This window comes from Catharus ustulatus, chromosome W (assembly GCF_009819885.2).
Source record: "Catharus ustulatus isolate bCatUst1 chromosome W, bCatUst1.pri.v2, whole genome shotgun sequence".
NCBI classification, from domain to species: domain Eukaryota; kingdom Metazoa; phylum Chordata; class Aves; order Passeriformes; family Turdidae; genus Catharus; species Catharus ustulatus.
In genome coordinates, this window is record NC_046261.2 from 8,547,508 (window position 1) to 8,563,796 (window position 16,289).

Sequence of the window (16,289 nt, forward strand, 5' to 3'; positions counted from 1 at the left end):
CATGGGATGACAGGAGGAGCTGGAAGCCATTGTGCAGCAGGAAAACTATGACATAGTTGCCGTCACAGAAACATGGTGGGATGACTCACATGACTGGAGTGCTGCGATGGATGGCTATAAACTCTTCAGAAGGGACAGACGAAGAAGGAGAGATGGTAGGGTAGCCCTGTATGTTAGGGACTGTCTCAGTTGTCTGGAGCTTAATGATGGTGTCTACAGGGTTGAGTGTTTACTCAAGAATCAGGGGCAAGGTCAACAAGACAGATATGTTGGGAGTCTGTTATAGACCACTCAACCAGGATGAAGAGGCAGATGAAATATTTTATAAACAGCTGGGAGAAGTCTTAATAATCACTAGCCCTTGTTCTCGTGGGAGACCAACTTATCAGATGTCTGCTGAAAATACAACAGAGCAGAGAGGAAACAGTCTAGGAGGTTCCTGGAGTGTGTGCAAGAGAACTTCCTGACACAGCTGATGAGCCAATTTAGGAAGGTACCCTGCTGGACCTGTTGCATGTGAACAGTAATGGATTGCTGGGTGATATCTTAGGCAAAGCGATCATGTAATGACAGTTTTTGATTCTCAGACAAGTAAGGAGTGGTGACAACAGAACCGCTACCTTGGACTTTCAGAGAACAGGCTGACCTGTTTAGGAGACTGGTTGAGAGAGTCTTTTGGGAGGCAGTCCTGAAGGGCTAAGGAGTTCAACAAGGCTGGACATTCTTCAAGAAGGAAATTCTAAAGGTTCAGGAGCAGGCTGTCTCCATGTGTTGAAAGATGAGCCTGCAGGGAAGATGACTGGCCTGGCTGAACAGAGAACTTTGGCTGGAACTCAGGGAACAAAAGGGAGAGTTTATGACCTTTGGAAGGAGGGACAGGAAACTCAGGAGGACTACAAAGATGTCATGAGTTTATGTGGGGAGAATATGAGCCAACAGTGTGCCCAGGTGACCAAGAAGGACAAAGACATCCTAGCTTGTGTCAGAAATAGTGGGACCAGCAGGACCAGGGAAGTGATTGTTCCCCTGTATTTGGCACTGGTGATGCTGCACCTCATATTGTGTTCACTTCTGGGCCCCTCACTTCAAGGAAGATATTGAGATGCTGGAGCATGTCCAAAAACGGGAAACGAAGCTGGTGGAAGGGTCTAGAGCACAAGTCTTATGAGGAGTAGTTGAGGGAGCTGGAGTGTGGGGAAAAGGAGGCTCAAGGGAGACCTTATATCTCTTTACAACTACCTGAAAGGAGCTTGCAGCAAGGTGGGGTCTCTACTCCCCAGTAACAAGTGATAGGACAAGAGGAAATGGCCTCATGATGCACTAGGAGAGGTTTAGAGTGGATATTAGGAAAAATTTCTTCACTGAAAGGGTTGTCAAGCATTAGAGTCACCATCCCTGGAGTTATTTAAAAGACGTAGGTGTGGTACTTAGGAACATGGTTCGGTGGTAGACTTGGCAGTGTTAGGTTAATTGTTGGACTCGGTGATCTTAGAGGTCTTTTGCAACCTAAATAGTTCTATGATTCTGTGACCCAACAAGATGCATGGCAGGGTCCTGAAGGAACTGATGTAGTTCAGAAGCCATTCTCCATTACATTTAAGAAGTCATGGCAGTCAGACTACATCACCACATCACCAGTGACTGGGAAAAGGGAAACATTACACCCATTTTAAAAAAGTGTAAAAACAAGGACTCTGGGAACTACCGACCAGTTGGCCTCACCTGTTACCTGTAAGATCATGGAGCATGTAAAGGAAACTTCCCAGTCTTACCATTCTGGAGAGTCTCTGGCAGTCACACTCCAAACGCCAGAGACTTTAACTGCTGAGACTGAAGCCTCTTTGCAGCGGTGGCTCCAGTGAGCCAAAGGGATCCCCTGCACACTTCACTCATGCAGTCAGACCAGGTTTCCTTTCTGATTCGACCGCAGGTTTCCCATAGCAGAGTCTCAGATGTCTCATTCCATAAAGGAATTTATTCACTGTGCAGCAACACAAAAACAACCTGAGCTGGTGCCTCCGAGGAGTCTCGTGAACAGTCAGACTGGGTAGTTTCCTTAACAGAGCAGATCCTCCTGGAAGCTACATCAATGATAGGGGGGACATTAGACACAGCTAACATGGCTTCACCAAGGACAAATTGTGTCTGACTAATCTAGTGGCCTTGTATGATAGAGTGACTGCATCAGTGGAAAAGGGAAGAACTACAGATGTCATCTACCTGGACTTATGTAAGGCCTTTGGTACAGTCCCCCAAAATATTATGGCCACTGTTAGATGGTGTTGTGGTTTAACCCCAGCTGGCAAGTAAATACCACACAGATGCTCCCTCCCACACTAGTTGCATGGGAAATCAGAAAAAAAGTAAAACTTGTGGGTTGAGATAAGAACAGTTTTAAAACTGAAACAAACTAAAATATAATACTACTAATATTGTTAATGATGATAATAGCTGTAATGAAAAGGAGAGAGAGAGAAATAAACCCCAAGAAATACAAGTGATGCACAATACAATTGCTCTCCACCTGCTGACCAATGCCCAGCCTGTCCCTGAGCAGCGAATGATCGCTTCCAGCTAACTCCCCCCAGTTTATATCCTGGACATGACATTCTATAGTGTGGAATATCCATTTGGTCAGTTCAGGTCTCCTGTCCCAGTCATGCTCCCTCCCATCTTTTTGTGCACCTCACTAGCAGAGCATGAGATACTGAAAAGTCCTTGACTTATGGTAAACTCTACTTGGGAAAAACCAAAACATCTGTGTGTTATCAATATTATTACAGAATCACAGAATCATTTAGGTTGGAAAAGACTTATAAGATTGAGTCCAACCTTTAACTAATCACCACCTTGTCAAATACACCATAGCACTAAGTGTCATGTCCAGTTGTTTTTTGAAAACCTCCAGGGGTGGTGACTCAAACACCTCCCTGGGCAGCCCATTCCAATGTTTAATAGCCTTTCTGTGAAGAAATTCCTCCTGATATCCAGCCTGAACCACCCCTGGTGCAGCTTGAGGCTATATCCTCTCATCCTGTTGCTAGTTGCCTGGGAGAAGAGACCAAGCTCCATCTCACCACAACCTCCTTTCAGGTAGTTGTAGAGAGTGATGAGATCACCCCTGAGCCTCCTTTTCTCCAGGCTAAACAACCTCAGCTCCCTCAGTCACTTCTCATATGACTTACTGTCTAGACCCTGCACCAGCTTCCTTGTCCCTCTATGGACTTGCTCCAACACCTCAATGTCCTTCCGGTAGTGAGAGGTCCAGAACTGGACACGGTACTCAAGGTGTGGCCTCACCAGTGCCCAATAGAGAGGGACAATCACTTCCCTGATCCTACTGGCCACACTATTCCTGATACATGGCCTTCTTGACTGTCTAGGCACACTGATGGCTCATGTTCAGCTGGCAGTTGACCAACACCTCCAGGTCCTTTTCTGACAGGCAGCTTTCCATTCACTCTTCCTCAAGCCTGCAACATTGCATGGAGTTGTTGTGATCCAGGTGCAGGACCTGGCACTTGGCCTTCATGAGCGTCATACAGTTCACCTCAGTCCATCAATTCAGCCTGTCCAGACCCCTCTTTCTAGGGGTGATCTGCTCCAAAGCATTCCACCTTGGGTGGATCCCATCAAGTCCCATAGACTTGTATATGTCTAACTGATGTAGCAGGTAGTGTTATATTTGCTAGGTGGAATGAGTCCCACAACTGGAGTGCTGGGATGGAGGGCTACAGGCTGTTTAGGAGGGATAGGCAGGGCAGGTGAGATGGAGATGTGGCACTATTCGTAAGGAAGAGGTTTGATTGTACAGCCCTTACAGTTGGCAGTGATGTGGTGGAGAGCCTCTGAGTGAAGCTTAAGGGGATGGAAAACAAAGGAGATATTATAGTGGGTGTTTATTACTGATTGCCCAGCGAGGATGTAATCAGTGATGAGTTATTCTGTAAGCAATTAGGAGAAATCTCTGGATCAGTAGCCCACGTCCTTATGAGAGATTCCAACTTCCCAGACATCAACTGGGAATATCATCCCGCTGTGATGAGCAGGCCTTGGGAAGCCTTGAAGTTTGTGGGAGGCAACTTCTCATCACAAGTACTCTGTGAACCAACTAGGAAAGATGCCCTCCTAGACTTGTTTATGACTAGAGAAGGACTCTTGGGAGATGTGATGGTTGGTGGTTGTCTTGCCAACAGTGATCAACAGTTGGACTCAAGGATCTTAATGGTTCTATGATCATGGAATGTTTGAGTTTAAAATTTTCAGTGTAATGAGAAAAAAACTTCAGCAGAGTTGCTACACTGGACTTTAAGAAAGCAAACTAAGCTATTAAGGGAAATATGTAGGAGAGTACCCTCAAAATCTGCTTTGAGAGCTTAGGGACCCACAAGTTCTGGTCAGTTTTAAAAGATATTTAAAAGACATGGATGTGGTGGTTAGGGACATGGTTATTTGCTTTTTTCTAGTCCTCATGAACTTTCCCTCATCACCATGACCATTCAAAGATAATTGAGAGTGGCCTTGCTGTGAAATCAGCCAGCTCCCTCAGTACTCATGAGTGCATCCGAGCAGGTCCATGGACTTCTGCCTCTCTGTCTCAGGATATGACCAAAAGTATCTATTCTATCACCATCTATTGAGACCAGGTGGGGCAGTGATCCTTATCTCCATGGGAGATATTTTGCTAATGGGCAATCCATTGAAACCAGGCGGGGCAGTGTTCTTTGTCTTTTCACAGCCCATCCTTCCTCCAAAGAGATATCCTTTGCTAATGGCCCACTGAGTCCCACTGTATAAGTGATAAAATTACTTCATCCCCTTGGGAGATACTCCAGCCAGGGGGAAGAGCCAAGCCTTTCCTACCAAGATAAAAACTGAAATTTTGGACACCAAGGGACCCCTTTTTCCACTGGACTCCAGAGGAAAACCAGAGTTTTCCACATCATAAATCACCTTCGGAGGAAATCTACACCCGTCTACAGGACCACTGCTTAAACTGAACCATATCTGTCACTGCAAGAGGACTGCAGCCACCATTTAATGGGACTGCTACCAACACCCTGGCTGATGGGGTGTCAGGTTGTATTCTGATTTTGTCAGGGTTTGGAGTTTGTTTCTTTGTAGTGCTGTATTTCTATTTTACAGTAGTTTCACGAATACAAGCCGCACGGAGTATAAGCCGCACTTCCGGTGCCTCGACAATGTTGCTGTCTTTGTTAATAGATAAGCCGCACCCCGAATATTAGCCGCACTTTCGTTCGTAGCGTGAATCCGTGCGCAGCTTTCACAAATTGGCCAATTAGTAACAGGATCGCGGCATAGCGGGGTTTACTGGCTCGGGGCGGGGCCAGGCAGGCTCGGCCCGCTCATGGTTGCCGACAGGGGTGGATGGCCCGGCTCGGCGCTACGGCTTGGCTGGGCCGGCCGGGCGGTGTTGCTGCCGCCGCCGCCGCCGCCAGGCTCCCTGCTCCCGTCTGCACTGCCGCTGCTGCGTTTGCTTGCCCTGCGGGCGGTGCTGCTGCTGCCGCCGCTGCCAGACTCCCTGGCTCCCCGCTCCCGTCTGCACCGCCGCTGCCATGTTGGCTCGCCCTGGCCGGCACTGCTCGCCGCCGCACCGCCGGGCTCCCCCACGCTGCTAGCCCCGGTTCTCCTGGGCTCCCGTGCACTGCCAGCCCTGCTTCTACGGGGCTTTTCCCCGCCGCCGGGCAGCCCCGCACTGCCGGGCTTCCTGCTTCTGCTATCCTCTCCTATGCAGTTTGGCTCCCGTGCACTGCCAGCCCTGCTTCTACGGGGCTTTTCCTCGCCGTCGGGCAGCCCCGCACCGCCGGGCTTCCTGCTTCTGCTATCCTCTCCTATGCAGTTTGGCTCCCGTGCACTGCCAGCCCTGCTTCTGCTGGGCTTTTCCTCGCCACCGGGCAGCCCCGCACCGCCGGGCTTCCTGCTTCTGCTATCCTCCCCTATGCAGTTTGGCTCCCGTGCACTGCCAGCCCCGCTTCTGCCGGGCTCCCCCTCCCTGCTGGCCCAGTCTCTGCCGCCCTCCCTGCCCCGCCCTGCTGGCTCAGGCTCAGCCGCCCGCCCCCCGCACTGCTGGCCCCGCCTCTGCCAGGCTTTCCCACCTCTGCCGGGGCTGACCGGGCTCCAGCTTGGCTTGGGGCTGCCGCGGGTTCTCACTTCCGTGTTGGCAGCTTTTAGAATATTGTTCATGTATTAGCCGCCCCGGAATATTGGCCGCACTTCCGGGTTTCCACCAAAATTTTTATCAAATTGCTGCGGCTTGTATTCGTGAAATTACTGTAATTTCCCTCGTGTCTTGGGTTACAATACAGGGTGTGATAAAAGATCTATTCTATCACCATCTGTTGAGGGTGGGGGGCAGTGATCCTTATCTCCACAGAAGATGTTCTCCTAATGGGCCGTCCATTGAAACCAGGCAGGACATTGTTCTTTATCTTTTCACAACTCATCCTCCCTCCAGCAAGTCATTTTTTGCTAATGGCCCATTGAGCCCCACTGTGTGACTGATAAAATTACTTCATCCCATTGGAAGTTGCTCCAGCCAGGGGGAAGGGCCCAACATTTCTTACCAAGATAAAACAGAGGTGTGGGGGACACCAAGGTAGCCCCCCCTTCTCCACTGGACTCCAGAGGGAAGCTGGATTTCTCCACATCATCACTGGACCTCTGGAAGGAAAACTGCACCTTCTACAGGACCACTGCTTCAACTGAATCACATCTGTCACTACAAAAGGACTGCAGCCACCATTTAATCGAACTACTACCAACACCCTGCCTGACGGGGTGTCAGGTTGTACTCTGGCTTTATCAGGGCTTGGGGTCTGTTTCTTTGTAGTATTGTATTTCTATTTTAATTTCCTTAGTAAAGAACTGTTATTCCTAATTCCCATATCTTTGCCTGAGAACTGTTTGATTTCAAAGTTATAATAATTTGGAGGGAGGGGTTTTACATTCTCCATTTCAAAGAGAGGCTCCTGCCTTTCTTAGCAGACACCTGTCCTCCAAACTAGGACACTCTCCAGTTTTTAAATGTTTCCCTAACTGCGTTGTCCTCTATTGAGGAGAATTCTTCCTTGCTGCCGACTTTTCCTCTGGTCTCGGAGGCTTCAGATTCCTGAAGGTAGACCTTACCCATGTACAGTGTGCGCTCAAGTGTGGAAGGCATCCTGTACCTCAACCTTTGTCATTAGGTTCCCTGCTCCCATTCAGCACCAGGTCCAGATTTTCTCTGGTCTTCATTTTTTCTGCTGATGTGCCTGTAGAAATCCTTAATGTTGCTCTTCAGTTTCACCTCCAGGTGGGCTTTGGTATTCCAAACCCCATTTCTGCACACTTGGACAATGCCTCTGTATTCCTCCTGCGTCACTTGCCCCTTTTTGAAGCTCCTGTGTGCTGTGTTTGAGTTTAGTCGTGAGCTCTTTGTTCATCCATGCAGACCTTTTCACCATTGCCTGATTTCCTGCTCATTGTGATGGACCATTCTTGAGCTTGGAGGAAGTGAACCTTGAATATCATACATGTCTCCTAGATCCAGAGTGCTCTCCAGGACTCTCTCCCATGGGATTTTCCCAAGCAGATCTCTGCACAGGCCAAAGTCTGCTCTCCTGAAATTTGGAGTTGTCATCCTGCCATTTTCCTTTTTCCATCCTCTCAGTATACTCAACTCCACCATCTCATGGTCACTGCAGTTCAGACTCCCCTCAAGTTCCACATCACGAACAGTTTGTAAGAATTTTAAGATAAGTTTCCTTGTTTGTAAGAATTTGGTCTAACAGTGTCTCCTTTTCAGTCATGTTTTGCCAATTACAAGCTCTCTTTTCCATAAAACTCTGCTTACCAACTCATTCCAGTACTCCTTCACTTGACTGTGGGTCGTTTTGTCCCTCCCCCGTTATTTCTAATATTTGCAAGTACTGCTATGTAGAAATATATCCCATCATAGGCAAGTTTCTTTTTTTTCTGGATAATCAGAAAGATACCAAAAGCAAACAAACAAAAACAAATAGAAAATGATTAATTTTTTAAGGATGCAAACTGATAATTCTATTTTTGAGTTTCAACTTTTTTTCTTTTCCTGATTTTCAGTATTTGGGGAAACCTGCTCCTTCTCATAACTCCCTAATAAATATTACTATAAAAGAAAATAATAGTGGAGAAATCTTTTTGAAAAGCAAGCTCTAAGTAAAATTTGGTTAGTTGAAATTTTTGTGAAAGCATTTCAGTGCCCACAAAATACAGTAATTTCACGACTATAAGGCGCACTGGATTATAAGATGCACTTCCGGGTGTCAACACATTTCCAAACTTTTTCCATATATAAGGTGCGCCAGATTATTAGACGCACTTTTTCTTTGCAACAAGGATCCGTGCACAACAAAGTAACGAATTACTAATGAAATTGCGTGATCATGGGGTTTACTGGCAGGTGCTCAATTTGCAAACATTTTTCACGGATCGGCGTAGCCTTTAAACACAGCCCCAGGCGCCCTCCCAGTGCCGCGGGCCCCGGCACTCCCGCCTCTGTTTTCCCACACCCTGCAGCCACCCCCTGCGCTGGGCTGCTCACAGCTCGCACGGATCGCTGCTCGCATGGCTTGCGTGGCTCTCTCCTGCTGGCGTCTCTCATCTACTCGCGGTCATTTGATTGAGAGCTTCATGTTTGTTGCTGCGCAATGTGAAACAGAAATAGTTTTGAGATCCCTTCAATACTCAAACTTTTTACATATATAAGGTGCACCGGATTATAAGACGCACTTCCATGTTTCAATCAAAATTTTAGGCTTTAAGGTGCGCCTTATAGTCGTGAAATTACTGTAAATTAAAAACTACTGTGTGGGAAAAAAGCCTAATTTCTTTGTTTAAAAATAAACCAAACACTTTATACTTCAATCAGGAATAAAATTTATTATCTAATGATTCTAGTGAATGACCAGAGCCACTGTGTATTAATGGCAATAGATCCTTTCCTCTGAGAGTAACCTTTTTATCTCTTCACAAGTGACAGGATAGATAGCACTAAACATGTTTGAGAGTTCCTCTTCCAGGCAGAGAAGTTATGTTCAAGATCTTTTTCAGGTTGTATCTGTCAATTGCAGAAATTACAAATACCAGAAAGACTGGAAAATCTTGTTATTTATGTAGAAGAAATATTTCAGATGAGAAACCCAGGCTTTTTGAAGGCTTATCAAAAAATACATATTTTCCTTTTAACATTTTTTGCTGTATCATTTAATGTGTGTTTAGTAACAGTTTGCAAACTATCTGAATGAGAGTTTTTTAGGTTTTTTTTTTTATTCTACCAGTAATAAATTGACATGAACAAATGCTTTGTTAATTAGCAAGCGCATACAAAAACGCTCATGTAGAAACATGTGGGTTAAATGATTGACAGTGAAAAAGTGTTTGTTCTTTGCCTGGAAACCTCAAGAAAGAAAAAATAAGCCCATTCCATAGAACTAATTCAGAAGCTTTATAAGTCCAAATTAAATTTCAAATGAGCATTTACATTTGGGGACAGTTACATAAACCAGTTATCACTACAAATTTGAAGAAAAAAATGCTTTGAAATATAAAATATTTTTTCTTTTTAAGCAAATTAGCTAACTTTGCCAGCAGAAGTTCTTATTTACAGGATTCATCAATTACTCAAGCTGAAAAAGGGCATTTCTCATATTAGGTGACTTCCATGAGCAATTAATTCTTACTCTACCAAACGTGCTCTTTTGCCTCATAAACAAAATCCACTGTTTACTTGCATTATTTCTTCTTAGATGTAGTAAAAAAAAAGACTTAGAGATAGTAATATTTCCCTTTTCTGTTTTTTTTCTTCTTTATTACTGTAGCACCATTCATTCTCTACCACCAAATTTTCACACCAGTATGAGCAATCCTACCTTGTTTATTTCATACATTCTTATATATTCCTTATCAATACTGTCATTGAACATTACACATTGCATTTTGTTCCTCAGAACTAAAAGAAAAACATGTTTGCAATGGTTCAGGGTACTTCAAGGTTACTTGAGGAAACTGAAGTATTGCAATAATTGCTGTTTCCTGTGGGATTTTGCTCTTTAAAAGCAAAAGCACTTAGGCAAAAATTGATGGCAGAAAATTCATAATGGAAGTTTTCAGGAGATAGGAAACAGTTGTTGCAATTTCTGATGTACCTGTAGGAATGCCAAAAAGAATTTTCACTGCTGATCATAAGTTTTTTGAAGGGGTCTTAGGTGAACTGGTCAGTTCTGTTTGTTAAATCAAAAACTAAATAATTGTTACATAATATAGAATCAAAGAATAATTCAGGTTGGAAAGGACTTCAGTAGGTCTCTAGTCCAACCTCCTGCTCAAAGCCTGGCCAGTGCTGAATTCAGACTTGTTTGTTCAGGGCTTTACCCTGTCAGGTCTTGAAAACATCTAAGGATGGAAACTAGACAAAGCTCTCTGGGTGACCAGTTGCACTGTTCAACTGTCTTCTTGGGTTGCTTTTGCTCTACTTTGTTGTCCCTCTAGCAGATAGGGACAGCTCTGTTGTTCAAGTCCCTCAAAAATTGGAGCCTGTAAACATGAAACTTATTCCAGTTACCTGAAGGAGACCTGTATTGGCTTTACATGGCAAGTTTTTGGTAGAGGTGAGGGGTGCACAACTGTCTTCTATGAGAAGATACCAGAAGCTGTCCCAATGTCAGGAAGGGACACTTTCAGCTGGTTCCAAGATGGACATGCCACTGACCAAAGTCTGAACCAGAGACATTAGTAGCATCTCTGTGGTAACATATTTTTAGAAAGAGTAAAAATTGCTTCACAACAGCAACCAGGAGAGAGGAGTGAGAATATGTGAGAGAAACAACTCTGCAGACACGAAGGCCAGTGAAGGAGGGGAGAATGTTCTCCAGTTGCAAGTCCATGGGGAAGACTTTGTCACCCTGCAGCCCATGGAAGATCCCACACAAGAGCAGGTGGATGTACGCCAAAGGAAGCTGCAGCCCATGGAGAGTCCATGCTAGAGCAGAGTCCTGTCAGGAACAGTGGTCCTGTAGAGAGGAGCCCATGCTAGAGCAGGTTTTCTGTTACTGTGCGTGGTTCCGGAAGGGTGATAAAGGCAGTAACATAGCAACTTTCTTGCAGGAAAGAGCAATTTTATTCAAGGAAATCATGGGTTTAAATAATATACATCATACAAAACAAATTAGAGGCAATTCATTAGGCAGAGGAGCAACACTCCTTTAGAAACATGCTCTGGGAAAAACAACACGTCCTCTAGCGGGTGTTTATCTATGTTATTGAATTATCTGAAACCTTTCTCCTGGGAAAAGAATCAGAACTGATAGCAGCCTGGGAAAAATCCTGGCTGAATTTTTCCTAGGTCTCTGATGCTTGCCCACAGTTTTCTGTTGGAACCTGTGACTTGTGAGGAGACAAATGCTGGAACAGTCTGTTTTTGTAGGACTTCACCCCATGGAAAAGACCTATGCTGGAGCAGTTTCTGAAGAACTGCAACCTATGGGAAGGATCCATGTTCAAGAAGGTCGTGAAGGACTGTCTCCCATGGGTGAGACCCCATACTGGAGCAGGAGAAGAGCGTGAGGAGGAAGGAGAGGCAGAGACAAAGTGTTATGAACTGACTGCAATCTCTCTTGTTGGCCTGGGCCACTTGGGGGGAGAAGGTAGAAGAGTTGGGAGTCAAGTTGTTCCTGGAAAGAAGTAAGGGTTGGAGGAAGTTTTTTTAGATTTGTTCTTATCTCACTCTCCAACTCTGATTGGCAATAAATTCAATTAATTTCCCCAAGTTCAGTCTGTTTTGCCTGTGACGGCAATCACTGAGTTATCTCCCTGTCCTTATCTTGATCCATGAGCATTTCTTCATAATTTTCTCTGCTGTTCTGTTGAAAAGGGAGAGTAATAGAGCAGCTTGGTGAGCACCTGACAGTCAGTCAAGGTCAAGCCACCACAAGACTTCATCTACTTTTTCTTTATGAGGTAGGCTGTATCAAATACCCACAACATCACCCATGTTGTTATGTCATCTAACCTGGACCCTTAGGCTCTCAACTGGCTTATCATTCATCCCTAGGCAAAGCTCTATGCATATATAATATTCATATAGAGCACCTTCTTGGCTTGTTTCCCCTAAAGATTCTGTATCTATCCATTGCAGCACTCCAGAGAATCCCAGAGTTATAGTTGCACAAAGTCTAGTTGGAGGCCAGTAAATAGCAGTGTACCCCAGACGTCAGTTCTGGGTCCAACATTATTCAATGTCTTTATTGGTGATCTGGATGATGGGGCAGAGCATACTCTCAGCAAGTTTGCTGATGACACAAAACTGAAGAGTGATTGATGCATCACAAGGTTGTGCTGCTATCCAGAGGGACCTCGACAGGATGGAGAAATGGGCTGACAGGAACCTCATACAGTTCAACAAGGAGAAGTGTGAAGTCCTGCCCCTGGGGATGAACAATCCCATGTGCCAGTACATGCCAAGGGGGTCAACCAACTGAAAAGCAACTTTGTAGAAAAGGACCAGTGGTTCCTGGTGGACACCAAGTTGAAGATGAACCAGCAGAGTGCCCTTGCTGCAAACAGGGCTAATGGTAGTCTGGGTTGTATTAGACAAAGTGTTGCCAGTAGGTCCAGGTAGGTGATCCTTCCCCTTTACTCAGCACCATTTGAGTGCTGTATATCTGTAGTCCTGTATCTAGTTCTGGTCTCCCCAGTATGAGTGACATGGAAAGAGTCCAATGAAGGGCCATGAATTGGCACTGTTTAACTGTCCTTAAGGTGAGAAAATTTCTCCTATCAAGTCAGGATCCTTCTTTTTTCAGTTTATGCCCAGTGTTTATCACCCTCCTGCCATGCATCATTGTGAAGAGGTTGAGTCTGCTCTTGATACCTTGTAGGTATTGAAAGGTTTCTATTACGTCCCCCCTAAACTTTCTCTTTTTCAGGCTGAAAAACCTAGTTCCCTCAGTGTCTCCTCATAAGGTATGTGCTTCAACTCCTTGACCATGACAGTGGCCCTCTACTGAACTTGCTACAGTTTATCAACATCCTTGTAATGATAGGGATCCAAACCTAAACTGGATAAATCTCTGAGCCAGTAAATGCAGTAATTCTCAATGTGAAATATTTAAATACTGAAGATGCAAAAGGTCTCAAGACAGGCATCCTGTCATCCTTTTCATTTTATTTTTATTCTTTTATGTTTAGGTGCCTTGACTCAAGCCATTCGCAATTTTGCAAAAAGCCTTGAAGGTTGGCTTTCCAGTGCCATGAACAATATTCCACAGAGAATGATACAAACCAAGGTAAACAAAGTTGACTGCAGTTTTCTTCTCTTTCTCCAATTACACACTAGATGTCATTCAAGATCTAAAAATAGCAGCATTTTAACTTTTATGCTAAATGTTATATTTAGGTTGAACTTCAAACATGAACCATGGGGTTGGAAAAAACTATTTTGCCAAAAAAATCATAGGAAAAACTATATTTGTTCCATTATATGTGAATTGTAATATCTGAGGGCTCATAAATTATTACAGCAATTTTATAATTAAAATAGACAAAACAGAAGATTGGTTGATAATACAATGTTTTAAGATAAATGGATTTCTTCATAGGTTGCCACTGTAAGTGCCTTTGCCCAGACTTTGAGAAGATACACATCTCTCAATCACCTGGCTCAGGCAGCTCGGGCTGTGCTTCAGAACACTTCTCAGATCAACCAGATGCTCAGTGATCTCAACCGTGTGGATTTTGCCAATGTACAGGTACCTTTATCTTTAAAATCCAGACTTTAAAAAAATTATTTCCACACATTTAAAAATTTTTTATTATTAGTTCTTATTCTATCAAGAAAGCAAAGTGGGAACATATTTCTGCTCTATAAATATACAGCAATTCAGTCAGAACTTTCCAGCTTCTGCTTTTGCCATAAGAAAAATAGAACCTCAGAAACATAATCTATTTCTATTTTCTCTGAAGGCTTCTTATCCTTCAGACCATTCATTCTACCAGTTTTTATTTAATGCAGATGAAAGTGTAGGCTACATGTGTTCTTAGAATGAACAGCATGAACAGTACCTGAAGATGAAATCTTGGATAGCATAGCTTCTGATCTTTCATTTAAAAATATTGATCATAGAGCACTATTTCTAATATAGTTGGTTATGGGTTTCTCTCTTTTTCGGTCCCTGGTGGGTTTCAACGGGACCGGAGAGTGCTAACATGTAGCTATCTCTCAGAAACCCGTATATTTCATCAGCTGAGAAAGACCGGAGGCCACGCTTGACGATTTCCACACGAGTTTATTTCATGCGAAAGGGGGTCAGGCAGGATTCTCTCAGAACAAAGGGTAGACACCTATATTTATAGGTTCAAGAAGGATCCAACTACAACCAATAGAAGTTTATACAAAGAACAGAAACTGACCAATTGAACCTCCTAATTTCTAACCAATTATCTTCCGAAGTGTTAGGAGAGTGACCAAATTCCTAAGGCATCTGGTTCAGCCTTGGTATCTAGGATATCTTATCTATTACAGCAAATTCCAAGGGCCAGAGGAAGATGGCTTTGGAGAAATTGTATCTTCCACAGTTGGTTTAATTATTTGTTTCATATTTTTTATTTAAAATACTATATCATTAGTATACTTTCTTTAATTTTGTGTTTGCATTTCCAACTGTTCCTAAGTAAATGGTTAGAACTAGTTTCCAGTTATCTGTAAAACATCGATTTATTATTTTTCATTTCATTTAGAAAAAGGTTTCCCTTTTATCTCTTTCTTCTCCTTAAAAAAAAAAGGTTTTTTCTCCTGTTGCTCAACTAACTTATATGACCCAGATTACTGGTAGTCATACATTTGTCTTCTTTCATGAACAAACATTTTAAAACATTTTAACTTAAAAGAAGTTCAGAAGTTCACTAGCACAGCTGAATTCTTTTTGTTTGTTGCAAAGATCTTTGAATAAATAACATTTAACACAATATAGTTATAGGTCGCAGTCCAGTTTGCTGTGACCCCAAACCTAGTCCAGTTGGGGGAAGCATGCCAAAAATAAAGGGACGGGAACAATGGAATTGCCTGAAGAATAAAGAACTTTAATGGATAAAATAACAAACGTAGAAACCGCATGATCTGAGGGGCAAGATCCGAAGATGAGGGGGTGTGGTGAATGTAACAATATGTAGGGATATTCTGAGGGCAGGGGTCCAATCACAAGCGCAAACTAGGAACATGACTTTATATGTGACGGATATTGAACGGAGAACAAGAACCAGAAACATGACCTATTATAGAATAACTCAGTTAACATACCATTAACATACCAACTCTCTTCTCAACATAACCTGACCAGATATCTCCCTCTCAGTATCCTACTTCCCATGGTCTCAGGTTGATACCTCCTGCATAAACTATTGAGACTAAACCACAATTTATCCCAGTCAGTTCTGTTCCCAGAGTTATACTGCACAATAGTGTGTAAACTACCTAAGATTTAGTATGTAACCAAATAAATGGTATATTAAAAATTGTTCTGTGGTAAGATACAGAGTCTATGAAAGTTGAGATGTTAACCTGGCATGTGATAGCTAGATATTCTGGTTTAGGGGACAGTATTGCCAGAAAAGAAAAATGGAGAGTAAAAATTTCCTCCCTCCCAGTTTATTATAATTTGGAAATTAAGGGGTTCTCAGGCAAAAGGTATGGGTTTAGGAATAACAGTTCTTTACTGATATATCTACAAGACAAACAAGAACAACATCAGCTATGAAAAGATTAGTGGCAAAACAAAAGGAAACTCAGTTTCAGTCTTTTTTCCAGTCAGACGCTCTTCTCCTCCTCATGGTCCCGGTGGAGCGGGGCGGCCTCAATGGCAGCAGCTGCTGGAGCAGGCAGACGAGATGGTAGGGCAGTCCCAGGTGTGAGATGGGTGAAAGAAAAAACCTCTGCTCACCGTTTGCATCCCGGTTCTCAGCAGCAGGAAGCTGTAGCAGTGTTGGACTGCAGGGCCTGGTCGCACCACGGAGAAAAAGAACCTCTCTCCTCCGCGTTCAGGCCAGCAAACGCGAGTGGCCCTTTGCAAGGACAAAGCAACTTACAGCTATTCATCCCCACCCGTCTCTTTTGTCTTGAGTAATTAGAAGCCAGGAAGTTGCCTGGCCAGGTTCCTCTAACATGCTAATGGGAAAAATTTCTCCACTGAGGGAAAGAGTAAAAACTCCCCCAACCCCACACATTATCCACCCCAAATTTTTTGCATGCTAACATACTA

General features: G+C 43.8%; 1 protein-coding gene across 1 annotated transcript in view; it reads left to right on the top strand.

The window, feature by feature from the left end:
• Window positions 1–16,289, top strand: part of LOC117005100 (transcription factor RFX3-like) — a 272,818-nt gene that overhangs the window by 212,692 nt on the left and 43,837 nt on the right. The window contains exons 12-13 of the mRNA XM_033076381.1: window positions 13,225–13,322; window positions 13,635–13,784. Of these exons, the coding sequence (XP_032932272.1) occupies window positions 13,225–13,322; window positions 13,635–13,784 (248 nt within the window). The remainder of the gene's footprint in view (window positions 1–13,224; window positions 13,323–13,634; window positions 13,785–16,289) is intronic.